The sequence below is a fragment of the Dromiciops gliroides genome, chromosome 6 (assembly GCF_019393635.1).
Source record: "Dromiciops gliroides isolate mDroGli1 chromosome 6, mDroGli1.pri, whole genome shotgun sequence".
In the NCBI taxonomy this organism is placed as follows: domain Eukaryota; kingdom Metazoa; phylum Chordata; class Mammalia; order Microbiotheria; family Microbiotheriidae; genus Dromiciops; species Dromiciops gliroides.
In genome coordinates this window covers 181,624,620-181,642,440 of record NC_057866.1, presented here as the reverse complement: position 1 = coordinate 181,642,440, position 17,821 = coordinate 181,624,620, and the positions used below count along the sequence as shown (strand labels likewise).

The following is a 17,821-nucleotide window of genomic DNA, read 5'->3' as shown; positions in this document are numbered from 1 at the left end:
ATAAATTGGAATATAAGGAATGACTTGCAATGATTTTATAGCCATGTAGTCTTCCCTCTACCCTGTCTTCTCTAGGTTCACTCTCTCAATACAGACCTGTTTTCCCCCAACCTGTATCCACACTGGCAGGGTTCCTCAGAAGCTTCAGCTGTTGCATCTATTAGGGTATCTGGGGTGCTATGGTTCTAAACTCCATGGGCTTCCTACTAACAAATGTAAATGTGTCATCTGACTTGAATAACTCTGGACAAGATCATTTACTGAAAATTTTATGTGTTGTCTCCCCTCCTTCCCCCACCCCAGCTCCATTAGATTGTGAGCTCCATGAGAGCAGGCACTGTCTCATGCTTTTCTTGGTATTCCCAGAACTTAGTCCAGCGCCTGGTACGGAGTAGGTGCTTAATGTATCTTCATTGATTCTCCTTTGAAAATAAAAGGCGAGGGGCAGCTAGGTGGCGCAGTGGATAGAGCACCGGCCCTGGAGTCAGGAGGACCTGAGTTCAAATTCAGCCTCAGACACTTAACACTTACTAGCCATGTGACCCTGGGCAAGTCATTTAACCCCAATTGCCTCACCAAAAAAGAAAAGAAAAGAAAAGAAAAGAAAAAGCAAAGCAAAAATAACAATTACTTAACATTCTACTCTTAAACCTGTAGTTCAATCTTCTATCGATGCGTACAATGTCCATGGGGGAAAGTGGACACAAAATTAAAGTATTATAAGAAGAGGCAGCTGGGTGGCACAGTGGATAGAGCACTGGCCCTGGATTCAGGAGGACCTGAGTTCAAACCCAGCCTCTGACACTTGACACTTACTAGCTGTGTGACCTTGGGCAAGTCACTTAACCCTCATTGACCTGCCTAAAAAAAAAGTATTATAAGAGGCACACATGGCCCCTGCAACTCACAATTCTCCATGGAATGATAGGCCTCAACTTCCCTTCTCTTTTTCCATGACTGTACTTAGTTCACTGAGCAGCATGGTAACTGTATTAGACAGTTGGTTCCCCTGCTAAGCTAGGGATAGCAGTTAGGATAGTCTAATCTCCTCATAGGAAGCTTCCTGACCAGGCCAGTCTCCCAGATTCCCTCGGTTGGGCTGCTCAATAATCACTCCATTACTAGGCTGTGCTAGTCTGGACTGATCCTTCATTTAGCTGGGTTTGCATCTTGATAGAAGCTACTGTTTCTATCACTTCCCATTTCAGGCTCCATTTATATTCTCAGCTAAGTAGTGGGATGCTCTTTCAGAAAGGCCAGAGTCCCTCTGCCTGGAATTGGCAGAAGTCTCTCTAATTCCCCTCCTTTACTGGGTTCTATGAGTTTCTTCTTCTTCTTCTTGCCCTCTTAGGAAGCAGTGCAGAAAATATAGCGTCTCTTTAACAAATCTAATAATACAGAGATGTAGAGACACTCTTCTACCAGGCTCTGAAGTTTTTTTCTTGTTGGGGGGGGCGGGGTTGGCAGGGGGGTTGGATAAACCCTTCCTGGTTCAGAGCTGGTTCTTCACAATGAAAAATCTTGCTCTAGCTATGGTGAGGAATCAAATCATTGTTTCTACTGACTAAGCTATAACTAGGCTGTGTCTATTTATCTACTAATCATAAAACACTTCTGGAGTTCAAAGTCCCTGGTTATTAACTCCAAAGTTCTTTTGTTATTCAGAAACAAATAAGCATCCTCCAGGAAGCAAGGCCCCAGGCCAGTATGTGCCCTTGGGAAGTATTTCTTCAGGCTGCTTTTTTAGTTTATTTTTGTTTTATAAAAGACTCACAGTCCTCCTTGTCCTTGCTTCTTTCAGTCACCAAAATCAACAAAGCTGGAAAGAGGTTTACTCTCATACTCTACTTACTTCTCCAACACATGGACACTTCCTACATTGTTTCTGGAGACCTCTATGAAATGTATAGCATATTTTATTATTTTTTTTCATCATCACCAACAAAGAGGCAATAGCTGCTTCAGCTGTATTCCCAGACTCAAGTTCTAGAGTCATTTACTCCAGTGCATTATCGATGGGTTTATTTTTCCCTCAAGAACCACCATTTGATGGTGACTGTATGTGGTTGTTCTTTGTCACTTTTTTCATTAGGCTTTGGATTCTCAAAATGGAAAGTATCTCAAATGGTAAGGACAGTGGGGAGGCAAAAGCTGTTGAATCCTATGAAACAATAATTAATCTCCAATCTTTCCTGGCCAATCATGGGATATATAACATTGTCCCTGGAGCAGGGGCATGGCTGAGATGCCACCAAGATGAGTTGCCTGGCCTGGCCTATAAGTGGATTCTCAGAAAACCTAACTTGAAATTACTGTCTTTAATTATGCTGCTGATATAAATAACTCTGATAAAATTAGTGCAGCTGGCCTCCTGTTTGTTTTCCCCATTGGAATGCACTGTACAATGCAATCATCTGAAATAAACATCTATTACAAAGAATGCTCCATTTCAAAGAATGTATTATTCTGCTCATCCAACCAAGTGGAGTCTCTCCCTCCCAACCCCCATATCAATCTTGTGCCTATTAAAGGAATGAACCAATTATGAAGCCCTCATAATGTACCAACTGGTAAATTAAAACAATACATTTCTGTTGAATAGGGGCACACACTTAAAAAGGTTTTAATTTGTTTTTCCTCAATACTTGTTTAGCTGGAGTTGCCCTTATTTTCATCTTGTAGGATTTTCATACTGTATTCAAAATGTTTGGCATACCTTATCCCTTCATAAAGTAGCCTCTTTAAAAAGCCTGAATATCTTTAAAAAGGAAGCAAAGGCTGTACTTCAAGAAACATAATCCTTCACTGGGGGGAGGGAGGATTTAGTATAAGAGTGACAAAGAACACTTATTGAATACCTTTTGTGTTCAGGACCCTGTGCCAGGGTTAGAGGGGATAGAAGATGAACAAGATTTGCCCAAGGGTGGGAAAATTTGTCCCAGAGATTTAAAGGATCACTGGTGGTTCTCGTTTCCCTCTAAAGCATAGGGTAGTGAGTGAGCCTGCAAATAAGGGGAGAAGAGTGGTGATGACAGAATGGAGAGGGTGAGGTATGGAGCTGGAAATGGAGGCAGGTACCGGGTACCTGTCCTCCCTAGAAGTCTTCAAACAAGGGCTAGATGACTATTTCTTCCTTGTCAATGAGAATTATGTTTCCAGCATGATTTGTATTATGTGACTTGCAAGTTATATTCCAACTCTGAAGTCCTTTGATTCCATAAGGAATGTAAGTGTGTGTTCCAGCTTTAGGAAACTCATTTCTATTCACTGATTTAAATATTTCTCTGACAAGTCCATTTTTTTAATGTAATAAACATTTTTATTTATAGTTTGGGGCTCCAATTTTTATCCCTCCTTCCCTCCCTCCCCTCCCCCTTCCCTGAGGAGGCAAGCAATCAGATATGGGTTATACATGTATGATTATGTAAAATTACCACATTTGTCATTTTGTACAAGAAAACTTGATTAAGAGAAAAAAGTGAAAGAAAGTAAAAAATAGCATGTTCCAGTCTGTTCCATGAATATTCTTTCTTTCTTTCTTTGGAGGTGGATAGTATGTTTCATCAATAATCCTTTGGGATTGTCTTGGATCATTGTATTGTTGTGAATAGTAACGTCATTCACAGTTATTCATCAAACAATATTGCTATCTCTGTGCATCATCTCCTCTTGGTTCTGCTCACTTCACTATACATCAGTTCATACAAATCTTTCCAGACCTTTCTGAAATCATCCTGCTTCTCATTTCTTATAGCTGACCAGTCCAATTTATGCTTAGAAACTAGCCTTCATGGAGAAGAATTAAGAGAGAATATGAAGAACACTGGAAACAAATTCAGAAAACCTCCTTTTAGCCTCCCATCTGCTATTTACTCTTTTCGTTACCTCATTCAGCTCCTTTTGGTTTTCTGAACCTCTCTTTGTTCATCCGTAAATGGCAGATGATAACACTTGATTTGCCTACATCATGGTTGATAGTATTGAATAAGAGTGCATGGCAAAGGTCTTTGTAGAGTTATTTATATGGAGTGCCATTCCAAGGATGGCAAAATTATAATAGCTGGTTTTTATAGAGCACTTGAAGGTTTATAAAGTGACTTGCATATCGTGTCTGATTTTATCCTCTCAACAATCCTAAGAGGAAGATCATATGGACAGTATTGCTCACATTTGACTGAGGAGGGAGCAGACCCAGAGACTTGCCTGTGGTCACACAGAATTGAAAGCATTAGAGGCAAGGGTCAAATGCAGTCCTATCATTCCTCATTCCATATCACCACCCTGACACCTAGAAGTTGTTGTTGTTTGTCCTTTGTTCTCCAAGAGGACCATGACATTGGGGTGATGTCATGACTTGCACTGAATTGGATTTAAGTAAGGGAGAGCTGTGCAAGTTCACCAAGCTCACTCTCTCCTCCAGAGCCATCTAGGTCCAGTGAAAAAAATATATATAGCAAGATATATATCAGGACAACTGGAGATGGCCCTAGATTTTTGTGGCAATTGGGGTTTAGTGACTTGCCCAGGGTCACACAGTAAGTGTCTAAAGTGAGATTTTAATTCAGATCCTCCCAACTTCAGAGCCAATGCTCTATCCACTGCACTACCTAGCTGCAGTAACAAAGGAAGACATCAAAATTAGTAGAACCTGAATGACTGTTTTACTATATTATCATGCTACCTAATAGCTAACATCTATAGTTATTCCCTCTACAACTTAGGGATTAGGGATGCTGTGCCCCCATGATCTGGAAAAATTGAATAAAAATTTTTGGCCCTTCATAACAGAGAAGAAGTTTGAATTTTTTTTCTTTTTATTTTATGGGGTATTTAGAGTATTTTATTGTAAAATTTGGGTTAAGTATTTGATCATAGGCTCTATGTCATCTGCTGAACTTTAGGTATCTTCTGTGACTTCCAAAAAACTCCCATTTAATTTCTTGAGTAGATCCACAAAATATTGAAACTGCAATGGGGAAAGTCATGATGTGGAAGGGATAACTATATAGAACTGTCAAGTTTGCAAAGTGCTTTACAAATATAATCTCATTTTATCCTAGCAAAGCCCTATAAAGTTAGGTGGTAGAGTTATTTCCATTTTACAAATGAGGAAATTGAGGTTAACAGAGGTTAAGTGATTTGCTCAGGGAAACAACTAGTAAGTGTCAGAGAATGGGTTTAAACTCAGGTCTTCCTGACTCAAGGCCCAGAGCTCTATCTACTGAGTCACCTAGTTGCCAAGCAGAGAAACATAATCTTATCATAGATTTAGGACTAGAAGGGAGCTCAGAGGTTCCATGGAAAGGTACTGGGTTTGAGGGGGCAGCTAGGTGGCACAGTGGATAAAGCACCAGCCCTGGATTCAGGAGGACCTGAGTTCAAATCTGAACTCAAATACTTGACACTTAGTAGCTGTGTGACCCTGGGCAAGTCCTTTAACCCTCATTGCCCAGCAAAAATAAATGAATGAATATATATATATATATATATATATATACATATATATATATATATATATATATATATAAATTTTTTTTAAAGATGGATTGTGGAAGGCTTCCTGTAGCAGGTAGGATTTTAGTTGGGCCCTAAAGAAAGCCAGGGAGGTCAGTAGCTGGAGTGGAGGAGAGCGTGTATTCCAAGTTCCAACTCTGACCCTCCTGTTACATAATCAGTGACCTTGGAAGGTGGTCAGAAGTTCCAGACAGAATCTGATTATTAGAAGGGAACTTACAGGTAATTAATAATAAGCAACATTTATATAGCATGTTATGGTTTGCAATTACACCTTATAAATATTATCTCAACTGATCTTCAACAGTTCTGTGAGGTGGATGTTATTATTATCCCCATTTTTACAGACGAGGAAACTGAAGCAGCGATTAAGCTATTTGCCCAAGGTCACACTCTATCCAGTGCAAAATCTGCCTACCTTGCCAAATCATCTTTCTAGGATGTGCAGGAATTATCTACATCTCTGAAAGGTAGCCATATAGGTTTTGATATGTCACTTATCATAGTGGTCAACTATTTTGTTATTCATTGAAAAATGCATACCCCACTTATAGGGAGAAGTGACCAGGAAGAATTGGGGGGAGGACTCCTACCTGCTAGATGAGCTGTTTTTTTCCAGTTTTACCCAAGTTGCTGGGGGTCTGCCCTAGGCCTTGAACTAGAAGAAGGTGGTGGGAAGAAAGAGGATGTGAGGAAGCCACCATGGCAGAAACATTACACAGAAGTTATTGTAGCTGACCAAGGTTATGTCAATACAACTATAACAATGGCCAGGGGAGGATGGTGATGATCCTAGCTTGAATTATGGACCAAATGGGACCCATGAGCCAAGAAAAAAGAGATAGTGACCCTTTCTTTCTCTAAGTGACAAAAGTCCTTAACCTGAGGTCTGTGAACTATATATATGTATGTATGTATAGACATACATATATAAATACATATATACATATATACATGATGACTAAAAAGATTCAAGAGACATAGTTTCTGGGCAATTTAATAACTTTATTAATAATGCCAGCAGGTTATTAAGAAAAGAAGGGTCATTTGGCCATCTCTCTTAGACCAAAGAGCCCTAATGGCAGTGGGGTCAAAGTTTATATACGATTCAAAGAGGAAGTATTCCTGAGGGATGCTTAATCACCTCTGTTTGGTTAATCAAATGGGAGGTGGGCTGTCTTGGGGTACATGACTTAGGTCACTCAAATCTTGGACAAAGAGACATCAATTTCCATATCACCTATCTTAATAATGGGAAAATCAAGATTTTTCCCAGGGCCTGTCTGAGCAAATACAATGAGCAGGAATATACCCATTAGCCCATACTTAGAATTTCTTTTAATGTCTGATTAGGTCTTGGTTTGGGTAAATTTCCCACCCTAGGTGATTTCTGGATGAGGAAGTAGAAAAGGGGAAAAACTCAGTCCTAATACAATAATTAACTATTAAATATAAGAGGAAAATATCCACTTCTCACATACATATATATATTCACAATACATGTATATATATGTCTATATAACTATATTTCAACATTGATTATTAACCACCTATAAAGGAAGACAAGCTTCCTTTGTAATCCTTTATATTTTGTTTTATGCATTCAAAAACATTATTCTGTGAAGGAATCATAGATATCACCAGACTACCAAGGAAGTCCACAATACAAAAGGGTCAAGAACCTCTGCTCTAGGAAGAACCCAAGTTTTCCTTCTGACTAGTAATTCCCTTGATTTCTTCCTTCCACTGTCCCTTCTAGTTGCCATTCACGTGACAACCAGAGTTTGGAAACTGTGCTCCTTTCTTCAACATTTACTTTAATTCTTAAGCCTATTATGAAATTTGATGGCCATCAAAACCCACACTTTTTGCTGAGTTTTTCAATGCCTGTGGAAAAAAAAATGAGAAAGAGAGGAATTTCCCTTTTCTAATTAAGACAATTTTTGCTCAGCAAAGCTGAGCTGAGGGCACAGTCAGACAGTCACAGTGGCAGGCAGAGAGTCAGTATTATTTTCCTTAATCTTTGTGAAAATACCCAAGTCCCAGAAGAATGACTGTGCATGTATGGCCCCCCTCGTAACAAAATAAAGCTCCTGATGCCTGACCTTTTTTGTGAGCTCCCCCTGGTGTTTCGATTACTTTTCCATGTTCACTATGAGGGGTTGAATGGAATAGTAGGGCTTCCATGATTATAAAAGTGGCGACCTTTTAAGTCCTAAGGAACTAAATTCTGTACCACTGAAGTCTTGAAAATCAAGATTAGATAAGACAAAACAACTAAACAATTCCTCCCCTTAATAATCTTACATAGAAGAGGAAAACAATGTGTATTTAGATAAGTGTTATGTTGTATTATAAATAGTAATGTATTTGGAATCAATAAATGAAGCCTCCACTCTGCTATTTGTTAGGTGTGTGAACTAGGACGAGTTTCTTGACCTCTCTGACCATTAGTTTCCCCATGTCTAAAATAATCATCGTTGGACTAGAATCTCTCTAAAATTGTGTGCTTTAAACATAGGTGGGACTAAGGTCCCACCTAATGTAGTCTCCTCATTTTATAGCTTGGAAAATTGAGTTTCAAACAGATGAAGTGATTTGCTCAAAGTCATACATTTAATGAGTAGTAGAATGGGAGTTCAAACCCTGATTCCACTGTAGTACTATCAACCTAGAAAAAAACAAAACAAAAACCTCAGAACAGTTAGGAGATCAACAAGTAAAGTGGGGCAATCCATAGGATGTCCCAAATAGACGCTGCAAACTCACTATGTCCAAAACAGAACTAGTTATTTTTCTCTTTCCTCTTTGGAGCTTCCCTATTATTACCATCAAGAGCACCGCTCTCCATCCAGTAATCCAGCCTTGCAACATCGGTGTAATTTTTGTTATGAGTACATCATAGACTCACTCTAGAACACTCAGAGCATCTTATATGTAGACTCTTCTTTCTACACAGCCACCACCTTAGTTCAAGCATTGGTCACCTTTTCTTTTGATTGGCTTTCCTAAGGAAATGAGCTTGATTCAGATCTTAATGAAAAGGATGAACAGTGGTCAGAGTTTGATGTTAGGAGATCATGGGTAAGAATCAGCAAGACAGAATTTAGTAAATTTTGTTGGAAGTAGGAAGAAAGAATTAATGAATTGTCCAGGTGTATCCATGGTAGGTTTCCATTGAATTCTAAGGGTTTTGTATGAAGGATAAATGGCCTATCTCCAAATCTAGGTGAAAAAAACAACTGTGGAATATGGATGCTGAGTGGACCATAATTTTTTTTTATTTGGTGCTGCTGTTTTTCTTTTTTGAGGTTTTTCCTTTCTGCTCTGATTCTTCTCTTATAACATGATTAATGCAGAAATATGTTTAATGTTTTATATATATATATATATATATATATATATATAACCTATATCAGATTACCTGCCGTCTAGGGGAGGGGGGAGGAGGGGAGGGAGGGAGAAAAATTGGAAATTGGAAATCTTATCTAAACAACTGTTGAAAACTTAAAAAAAAAATAATTAATTAATTTTTTTTAAAAAGGATAAATGGCCTACTAATGACCCCAGACAGTTAATTCAACTTATCTTATTCCCAGACTGAGTCTAATACACTGGGATGACACATATAAAGCACATTCTATACCTTGAATTACTACATAAATATCAGCTAATATTATTTGTAGTAGAGTAGCTTTAAAAACATTAAAGGTTAATAGCGAGAGGCAGCTTTGTATAATAGAAAAAACAAACGGTGGACTTGGAGTTAGACCGGTTTTCAGGTTCTAGTTTCAACTACTTCCTCACTGTATGACCTCTCTAAACTACATTTTCCTCATCTGAAAAATGGAGAGGAGAATCATATTTGCACTGCCTTACCTCCCCTGACTGATGTCATAATCAAATGAATGAATATATAGAGAGAGCTAATAGTTCAGGCAGCTAGTTCTGTGCCTCCCACCCCTTTGGCTGCCAATCACAGCTAGATGATGCTTTGTGTCTAGCTGGCAATTTATTAAGCAAGGTGTGCCCAGGCAGCAGGCACCATAGGCTTCCAAGCTTTAAGAGATCTTATCAGATTCAGTGGCTTTCTGTTCTGTCCACTCTGATAATCCAGGAGGCATTTGGTAAATGAATAAACTATCTGATAACCTGGGCCTTCTAGATTCTGATCAGTTTTAACTTAAAGGTGGGGGAGGAGACTGTGTTACAGGATCTTATTTTGTTCCAGGCCCTTCCCCATAGGAGGTTTCAAAAGCAAATTGGAGAGTCCTTCCCATGTTTACAGTAAATAGAAGGGAAACTTGTGGAATCTTCTTCCTCCAGGGCAAAGTCAAGGGCAACTGTAGCTTCTCAGCAGCTGTAGTTCCTCAAACAAGTTTTACTTTTGCACACAGACCATTCTTAACTTCCTGTATTCTGTGAGTTGGGAAGCTAGCACCATGAACGGCAGCAACATTTGCTGCAACTTTTTAAACATGTGGGGAAAAAATAAGATTTCTACCATGTATTACATTAACCAAGATTCCAAATTATCTAACTTGTTTCAACAGGCAAGCAGCCCAACTACAGGAACAGCTCCCAGAAGCCAATCCAGGCTGTCTGTCTGCCCATCCACTCAGGACATCTGTAGGTATGTACCGAAAGAGAGATCCTTCTCCAACCACCTCCCCACCCCTCACCTCCCGGCTTTAAAACATTCTTCTGTGTTCTTTTTTGCTCATCCTGATGTATGTGGGCTCCTTGCTTCTGCCTAACATTGATGGTTAATGTTGACATAAGGAAAACAAAATTGTCATTTGTTTATTTCCTTTTCTTTCCAGTTGATCTTCATTTACAAACTTTGATTTCATACTGCCATTTTCATCTTTCTTTCTCTCTCTCTTTTTCCCATTGCTCTCTTCCATTTCCCATTTCCCACCCTTTCCTTTGCCTGTTGCATTGTTTAGATCTTCCACCTTGCATGATTTGTCAGAAGATACATTTGAGCATTCCACCCCTGTCATGGTGCTGACTCCTACTTGTAGGGAGTCTAGTAAGAAACAATTGAAACAGAGGTTTAGGCGAAGGAAGAGAGAGGCTTCTGAAAGATATGAGCATGCAGAAAAGCAGAGACAGGGGAAGAAAACTAAGTTTCACCTCCCCATCTCAAGTCCTCGATGGAGTGAATTCCGCAAAGAGTCCTCGGATTCATCTTCCACCGATGAAAATCACTGGGTTCAAGTTCGGCAAAGGGCCCAAGGAAGAAGTAAGCTTCCCCGAAAAGGAAGAAGAAGCCATAACAGTACATGCAGAAACCTGGATGGGTCCCCAACTCCTAACACCATTGAGGTTGTCCATCTAGGCACCAGAGAGAAACAAGAGCTGACAGAATATGAGAGCTGCTCTTTAAATCACCGTAGGGGAAAGGCCAAGAGATACAAAGAATATAGCCTTTCACCACCTCTCACATCTCCTGAGGCAAAAGAGCTTGGGGGAAATAGAAGCCAGAACCACTTTGGAAAACCACAATCTTTGGCTTATCTCAGGCAAAATGAAGCTCCCAAAGAAGTCTTTGCAGAGAGAGATTCAGGAACTGAGACAATGCCAGCAATTTCATGCCTGGAAGAACCGGTGGCTATAAAGACCTGTGTCACTAATACTGCTCGGGAGCTTCCTGCCCCAAATGATGACAGGTGTGATGATGATTCAGAAGTGTGCAGGTCAGTTGCTAATTAGAGAGACCTCATGTCACCTTAACATGTTGTTTCCTCTTAAGGGATTTGGTGTGTGCCCACCTCTACCATCATGCTCTTTGGTAATAACTGCTCAGAGATGAATGAAGTAAGGGCTTAACAGGACTAGAAAAGGTGAGTGTGGAGCCAGAAATCAAGATATCGGTAGACTTGACACCAAGGTCCCTTGAATGTTGACACAGAATAGAACTAGATGTCTGCTTCCTCCTTCACTTATGTGGAATTCTAAGTCATCTTAGCAAAGAACCTCATAAACCACTTCTGCTTGGGCAAACATTCCAGTTAAAGGAAGGAGGAATGTGAGGTTCCCATGCTGTCTAGGGACCAACTAAAGTTGGACAGCACTTTTCACCTCGAACTCATCCACGTAGATTTGGCTTAAATCAGAAATGATGAATGAACTTGTCCCAATGTCACCAGAAAGATATTCAGGACTTAGAGACTTGATGTTCTATACTTCAAGGGTAGGCTTTTTGTTGTGTTGTGTCCGTGTTGTATTGTGTTGTGTTTTTAATGAGAAATGTCACCTCTGCAGTTAGGGCTAATTTGTTGTGTAATTGTCAGGCTCAGCTGGGAGATGTCAGATGGAAAATATGGAGACATAGATCACAGATTATTGGGGCAGCTGGGAGAAATGGTCAAGGGAGAAGGCTAAACTGAGCTTGCAATTGGGATGCCACTATAGCAACTGTATATATGCCCAGAAAAGTTAGGTATTGCACTTTTTACTGAGCCATATGCATTTCCAAATGCATAAATCTCTAAATGTGTAAATTTATAAATGGATAAATCAATTTCAAAAGAGGACTTGAGTACTATTGTACCTGTCCCTATGGCTATGAGCGAACATAAAAGCATTAAGCATTGTGGACTCCATATAGAACATGTAGAGTAGTTTAGGTTTGAGCTGGCCAGCTTTACAGGCCAGAAAGAAAAAGGAGGACTTTATAAATCAGCAGTGTGTGTGTTGTAGTTGGAGGGCATGTTACCTGGAAGCTCAACAGATGTTCTCACCTCCATTAAGAGCAAAATGAGTAACAAGAGAGAGGAAGTAGAAATAAGCCTGTATCTAGAGTCTGAGGATCTTGGTCATAGGCAAGGAGATGTCACTGAACTAGGAAATGGGGAGTTTCTAGACTAGCACATTCCAGATATAGATTACTGCATTTCTGGATAATTTCAGAAAAGATATAAGGGAGAAGGATGGGGACATTTTGCCAGAGAAAGATTTCATCTCTGTCCTCCCATAAATAAAGGCTTTTTCAGACTCCAACAGTGGACCTCCATTAAACATGTAACATGTGTCAAAGTCCCTTCCAGACTAGAGTGACCTGAGACTATCCATTTCCCTGGAAATTGCCACTTTGAAGGTACCTGTTGTCTTTCTCTATGTGTTCATCTCACTTGGGTTCTGGTGGCTAAGAAAACAAGTGAGAGAACTCTTGCATTTTTGGTGAGATATCTATCTCCTTTACCCACTTAGACAAGGAGGTTTAATGGGAGAAAAGAGGAAGGGGATGTATATTCCTGACATTTTAGTGTCTACCTGTACTTTAAGGAGTTATTATCTCTAGACTTCAAAAGATTGTTCAATGCTGCTTCCAGTCCTGTGATTTAAAAAAAACAAAAATAGCTAGCATTCATATATCTCATTAAGGTTTACAAAGCACATTATCAATATTATTTGATCCTCATAACAACCCTGGGTGGTAGGTGCTATAATCCCCATTTCAAAGATAATAAAACTGAGACAGATAGAGGTTAAATATCAGGTACACAGTCATATAGCTAGGAAGTGCCTGAGACTGGATTTGAACTCAAGTTTTTCTGATTCTGGACCCAGGGGTCTAACCATTGTGCCACCTAGACCCATCAGGATGGGTCCTGCCAATAGTGAAGAGGTGTATATTATACATATACTTCAATACTACAATGGGGCCATGATTGCCTTTCACTAATGCAGATGTCACCCATGCATGTTTTCTCATGCCCTGTTATCCTTCCCTATTGTTTTCTGTAAATCCTTAGTAAAGAATCTAGGTGACACTGGAGGACTTCCTCTTGTTTCTTTCACATTCGTTTTATGTAAGATGTGCTAAAGCCTTAACCAGCTGAGATTGTTCTTAAGGCCAATTCAGTAAAACAGAGGGTCCAGGGCATAGTCCCTAGTTGGATGCAGTTTTGGAGGGTAGGAAGAGGGCGGCAGTGCAGAGGATAGCCTTAGGCCGGGTACATTGGCACTGGGATGGGGTGGTTGTACCAACATCTCAGGAAGATTGCAAGATGAGATGGGAAAATCCTTGTCAGCACCGGAGATGAAATCACTCTTTGCCCCACACCTGTTACAACTCTAAGGTGTACGTTGTAATATACAACTGTCATTAAAGAAGAGACTCTTGGGATTGGAGTCATAGAGACTTTTTTTTCTAACAGAGATTTTGTCACTGAGGGACATGTTTTAAAAAAAACACAACTTTTACCTAGATTTTTGTTAACTAGAGTCAATAATATGTAATATGTAAGGTCAATCAGTCCATCAACAAGCACTTCTTAAGCTCTTATTATGTGCCAGAAATTAAGCTGAGGGCTGGGAAAACAACAAAAAACAGAAATAGGTACATACCCTCAAGGAACTTACATTTTAATGGGCAGGGCAACTGACAAATAACTGGGCAGTCAAAACTACAGTCACAGTACCTCGGAGGGGAAGTCGACTTTATTTTCCAATGAGAATTATTATTAATATTTATTGAATGGCTACTGTATACAGGAAACTACTCTAGTTGCTAGGAATACAAAGAAATCCTAAAGGGATTCAGGATGGGTCCTGCCAAATAATATTAGGTGGTGTATGTTAACTGTTGAATGAGAGGTTTAGAACAGAAAATATCACAGGGGTCTAAAGGAGAGCTGGGTTTTATTGTTCAGTCGTGTCTGACTCTTCATGATCTCATTAGGGGTTTTCTTAGCAAAGATATAGGCGTGATTTTCCATTTCCTTCTTCAGCTCATTTTACAGATGAGGAACTGAGGCAAACAGGGTTAAGTGACTTGCCCAGGGTCTCATACACACACACACACACATACACACACACACATACACAGCTAGTAAGGGAGAACAGATTTGAACTTAGGAAGATGAGTTTTCTTGATTTCAGGCCTAGCTCTCTACCCACTGCACCACCCAGTTGCCTGAAGGACTGCTAGGGACATTCTCACAAAAGAGGTGAAACATGAACTGAGAAATACAGGATTTATATAAATGAATACTGGGGGGGGGGGGGGAGGAATGAGTGAGCATGAACAAATTGCCAAAGGTGACAAAACTGTCTGACCTAAAGAATTCTTGGAGGGGAAGAGAGAGATAAAATAGACTGGAAGCAGATTGTTGAGGGTGGGGATGTCAAGCTAAGGACTTGGAACTTTGAAGTTTGTGTTTGATCCTGTAGACAATGGCAAGCTTTTGAAGATTTCTGAGCTGTAAGGTGATGTGTGCCAAGTGTTATTATAGAGAGATTAATTTGGAATTGTAGTCTGTAGACCAGATTTGGGGGAAGGAAAGGATATGGGAATGAGGAAAAATTGGAGGGAGGGATTCCATGAAAACAGAGTTAGATTTGGAATCAGACAGCCTAGGTTTGCATCCCCACTCTCCCACCTAGTAAGCAAATAACTTCTGTGAAACTCAGCTTTTCCTTCTAAAAAGTGAGAAAGTTAGGGGGCAGCTAGATGGTGCAGTGCTTAAAGCACCAGCCCTGGATTCAGGAGGACCTGAGTTCAAATCCTGCCTCAGACACTTGACACTTACTAGCTGTGTGACCCTGGGCAAGTCACTTAACCCCCATTACCTGCAAAAAAAAAAAAAAAGTAGTTAGAGTAGATGACCCCAAGGTCATTTCTTTTCAAAATTCATAATCCTTTATAATCATCTAGGGGGTAAGATAATAAGGACCCAAATTTGGGGTAGTAGCACTGGGAATGGGAAAGAAGAAGTAAATAGATGCAGTGTTCATAAGGGAGGAAGATCTGACAGGACTCTTAAGGACAGACCAGGTGGGACTGGAATTCTTTCAGGTCAAAGGTCATGCTTTAATCATCTTTGTATTTCTCTCAGGACCTGGCACTCTGTCTTAAAGTAAGAGATACCCAAGTATTTGGGGAATTAAAGAAAGTGGACGAAGATCAAACTAACATGCAGGAGATTAGGAAAATGATATCATTCACAGAAATGGAGAAGTTGAAGGAGAGCTGATCTGAGGGGGTAGAGGAAAAGAGAAGAAGATAGAGAGCTTCTTTTAAGTGTGCTAAGTTACCTCAGTGATATAGATCAGGGCTTCTTAAACTTTTTCCATTCATGACCCCTTTTCCCCTGAGAAATTTTTGACAAGTATATAGATATATAAAAGAGGTGTTCAGACATTTACTGCCAGATTTGTGGAGACCCCCATGTGGGGTCATGACCCCACAGGTTAACAAAGTTTGATATGGATGACAATAATAGGTGAATGTGGTTGTTTTTGGTTTTGTTCAGTCATTTCAGTAGCATTTGTTCCGTCATTCAGTACGTGTTTTTGTTTAGTTATTTCAGTAGTATTGGTATCTTCATGACTCCATTTGTTGTTTTATTATTGTGGTTTTTGTTTTGTTTTGTTTTTCTTTTTTGGGGTGGGGGAGAGGGTGGGCTTTACAAAGGTATTGGAGTGAGTTTGCCATTTCCTTTTCCAACTCATTTTTTAGCCAAGAAAAGTAAGGCAAACAGGGTGAAGTGACTTGCTCACGGTCACACAGCTAGTGTCTGAGGTCAGATTGGAACTCAGGAAGATGAGTCAGACTCCATGTCCAGCACTCTAAGCACTATGACGCCACCTAGATGCCCCAACAGGTAACACTAGCTAACATTTATATAGCATTTACTATGTGCCAGGCATTATATGAAGCTCTTTACAATTATTATCTCATTTAAGCCTTACAACAGTCCTAAGAGGGAGGCGCTGTTATTATCCCAATTTTACAGATGAAGAAACTGAGGTTAATTGGAGAAACTGAAGCAGGTTAAGTGACTTGACCAGTGTCACATAGCTAGTGAGTGTCTGAGGTTGGATTTGAACCCATTTTTTTTCCAACTCCAGAGTCAGTGTTCTATCCACTAGACCATCTCAGTGCGCCAGGTTTCTGAAGATAGTCAGCACATACTGATGAGCATTCTCAAGCTAGGCCACAGATTGAGATAACAGATTAGAGAATTGTTAGGAAAAGATAATGCCTCAAAAATCATAGGGAATAGGTAAAAATCACCCAGGGCAAAAGCAAAAAGAGGCATAAGGAGAAAGCTCTGCCGTCTGAACAGCTGGGTGGAGGGAAGCAGTGTAGACAGAAGAGCTGGTGAAAGAACATGGAAAAGACCACCTCAAAATCAGTCCCAACAAAAATGGTTCTTAATGAAATCAGGAAAGCATCAAAAATGGGGGGGTTGTCTAAACAGAGCAATAGGAAAGCTTGGAGCTCATAAAGCACATTAGATTTAAAAAGAGACATAAAAAAGTGAAAAGCCAGGGTAGGTTAGGGAAGATGAATGCAAAAGAAAGGCTCAGCCTTTTCCCTAAAAACCAGAAGTTTTAGTAGCACTAGAAAGCCTAGGAGAACTCAGTCTTTGATGAGGTCAGTGCCATAAAACAGGGGAGGAATGGTAGGCAACTAGGTAACATAATGCAAAGATTACTTTGAATCAAGAAATTCTGATCTTAAATACTGAATTATGCATTTAATAGCTCTGTGATCTTGTGCAAATTACTTAATCCCTCATCCTCAATTTCCTCATCTGTAATATGGGAATAATAATCACATCTATCTCCTGAGGTTGCTCTAAGCACCCAACCTTAGAGTTTTATTTACATAAAGGTTAGCCTTAGGGGAGGGGCAAAGAGTAAAGAAAGAAAAGGGAGATTAAAAAGTAAGCTGTTGGGGCAGTTAGGTGGCTCAGTGGATAGAGCACAAGCCCTGGATTGAGGAGGACCTGAGTTCAAATATGACCTCAGACACTTGACACTTACTAGCTGTGTGACCCTGGGCAAGTCACTTAACTCCAATTGCCTCACCCAAAAAATTAAATAAGTAAATAAGCTGTTGCTCTCTGTGGTTGAGATAACAATAAAGGACCACAGCTGAAGTCTAAACTTCCCTGATCTTATTTAGTTTCTGTTACACAATCAAAGAGAGTGGTCTTTAGCCTGAGTATGAGAGATTTAAAAAAAATGTTTAACCAGGAATTGAAACCCAGAACAAGTAAGGAAATAATAAAAGAATATCTCACCAACCTCTGAATACTAGTCACTTCCTTCCACAGTAAACTAGTGGAAAACACTGTCAGGCTACTAGATCTTTGAAAAATTGTGGATTCTCTGAAAAGGAGGAAAGGTTAGAGTGTTCATCATCCCAGGCTGATGAGTTTGACTTTGATTCCTGGCAAAATTATGCAGCATTTTGGTTAAATCATTGGTTTGCAGGCATTTAGAAAGACATGTTTGGGGATCACTGAGAGCCAGCAAGGCCTCATCAAGAACAATTGATCTAAGA

At 39.9% G+C, this 17,821-nt stretch overlaps 1 protein-coding gene across 2 annotated transcripts in view; it reads left to right on the top strand.

Moving 5' to 3' along the window:
- MARCHF1 (membrane associated ring-CH-type finger 1) overlaps positions 1-17,821 on the top strand; it is a 1,073,794-nt gene that overhangs the window by 922,304 nt on the left and 133,669 nt on the right. Inside the window, exons 6-7 of one of the 2 annotated variants that reach the window (XM_043969736.1) lie at positions 10,068-10,147; positions 10,464-11,216. In XM_043969736.1, the coding sequence (XP_043825671.1) occupies positions 10,068-10,147; positions 10,464-11,216 (833 nt within the window). The remainder of the gene's footprint in view (positions 1-10,067; positions 10,148-10,463; positions 11,217-17,821) is intronic. The other variant, XM_043969737.1, reaches the window with a different exon arrangement.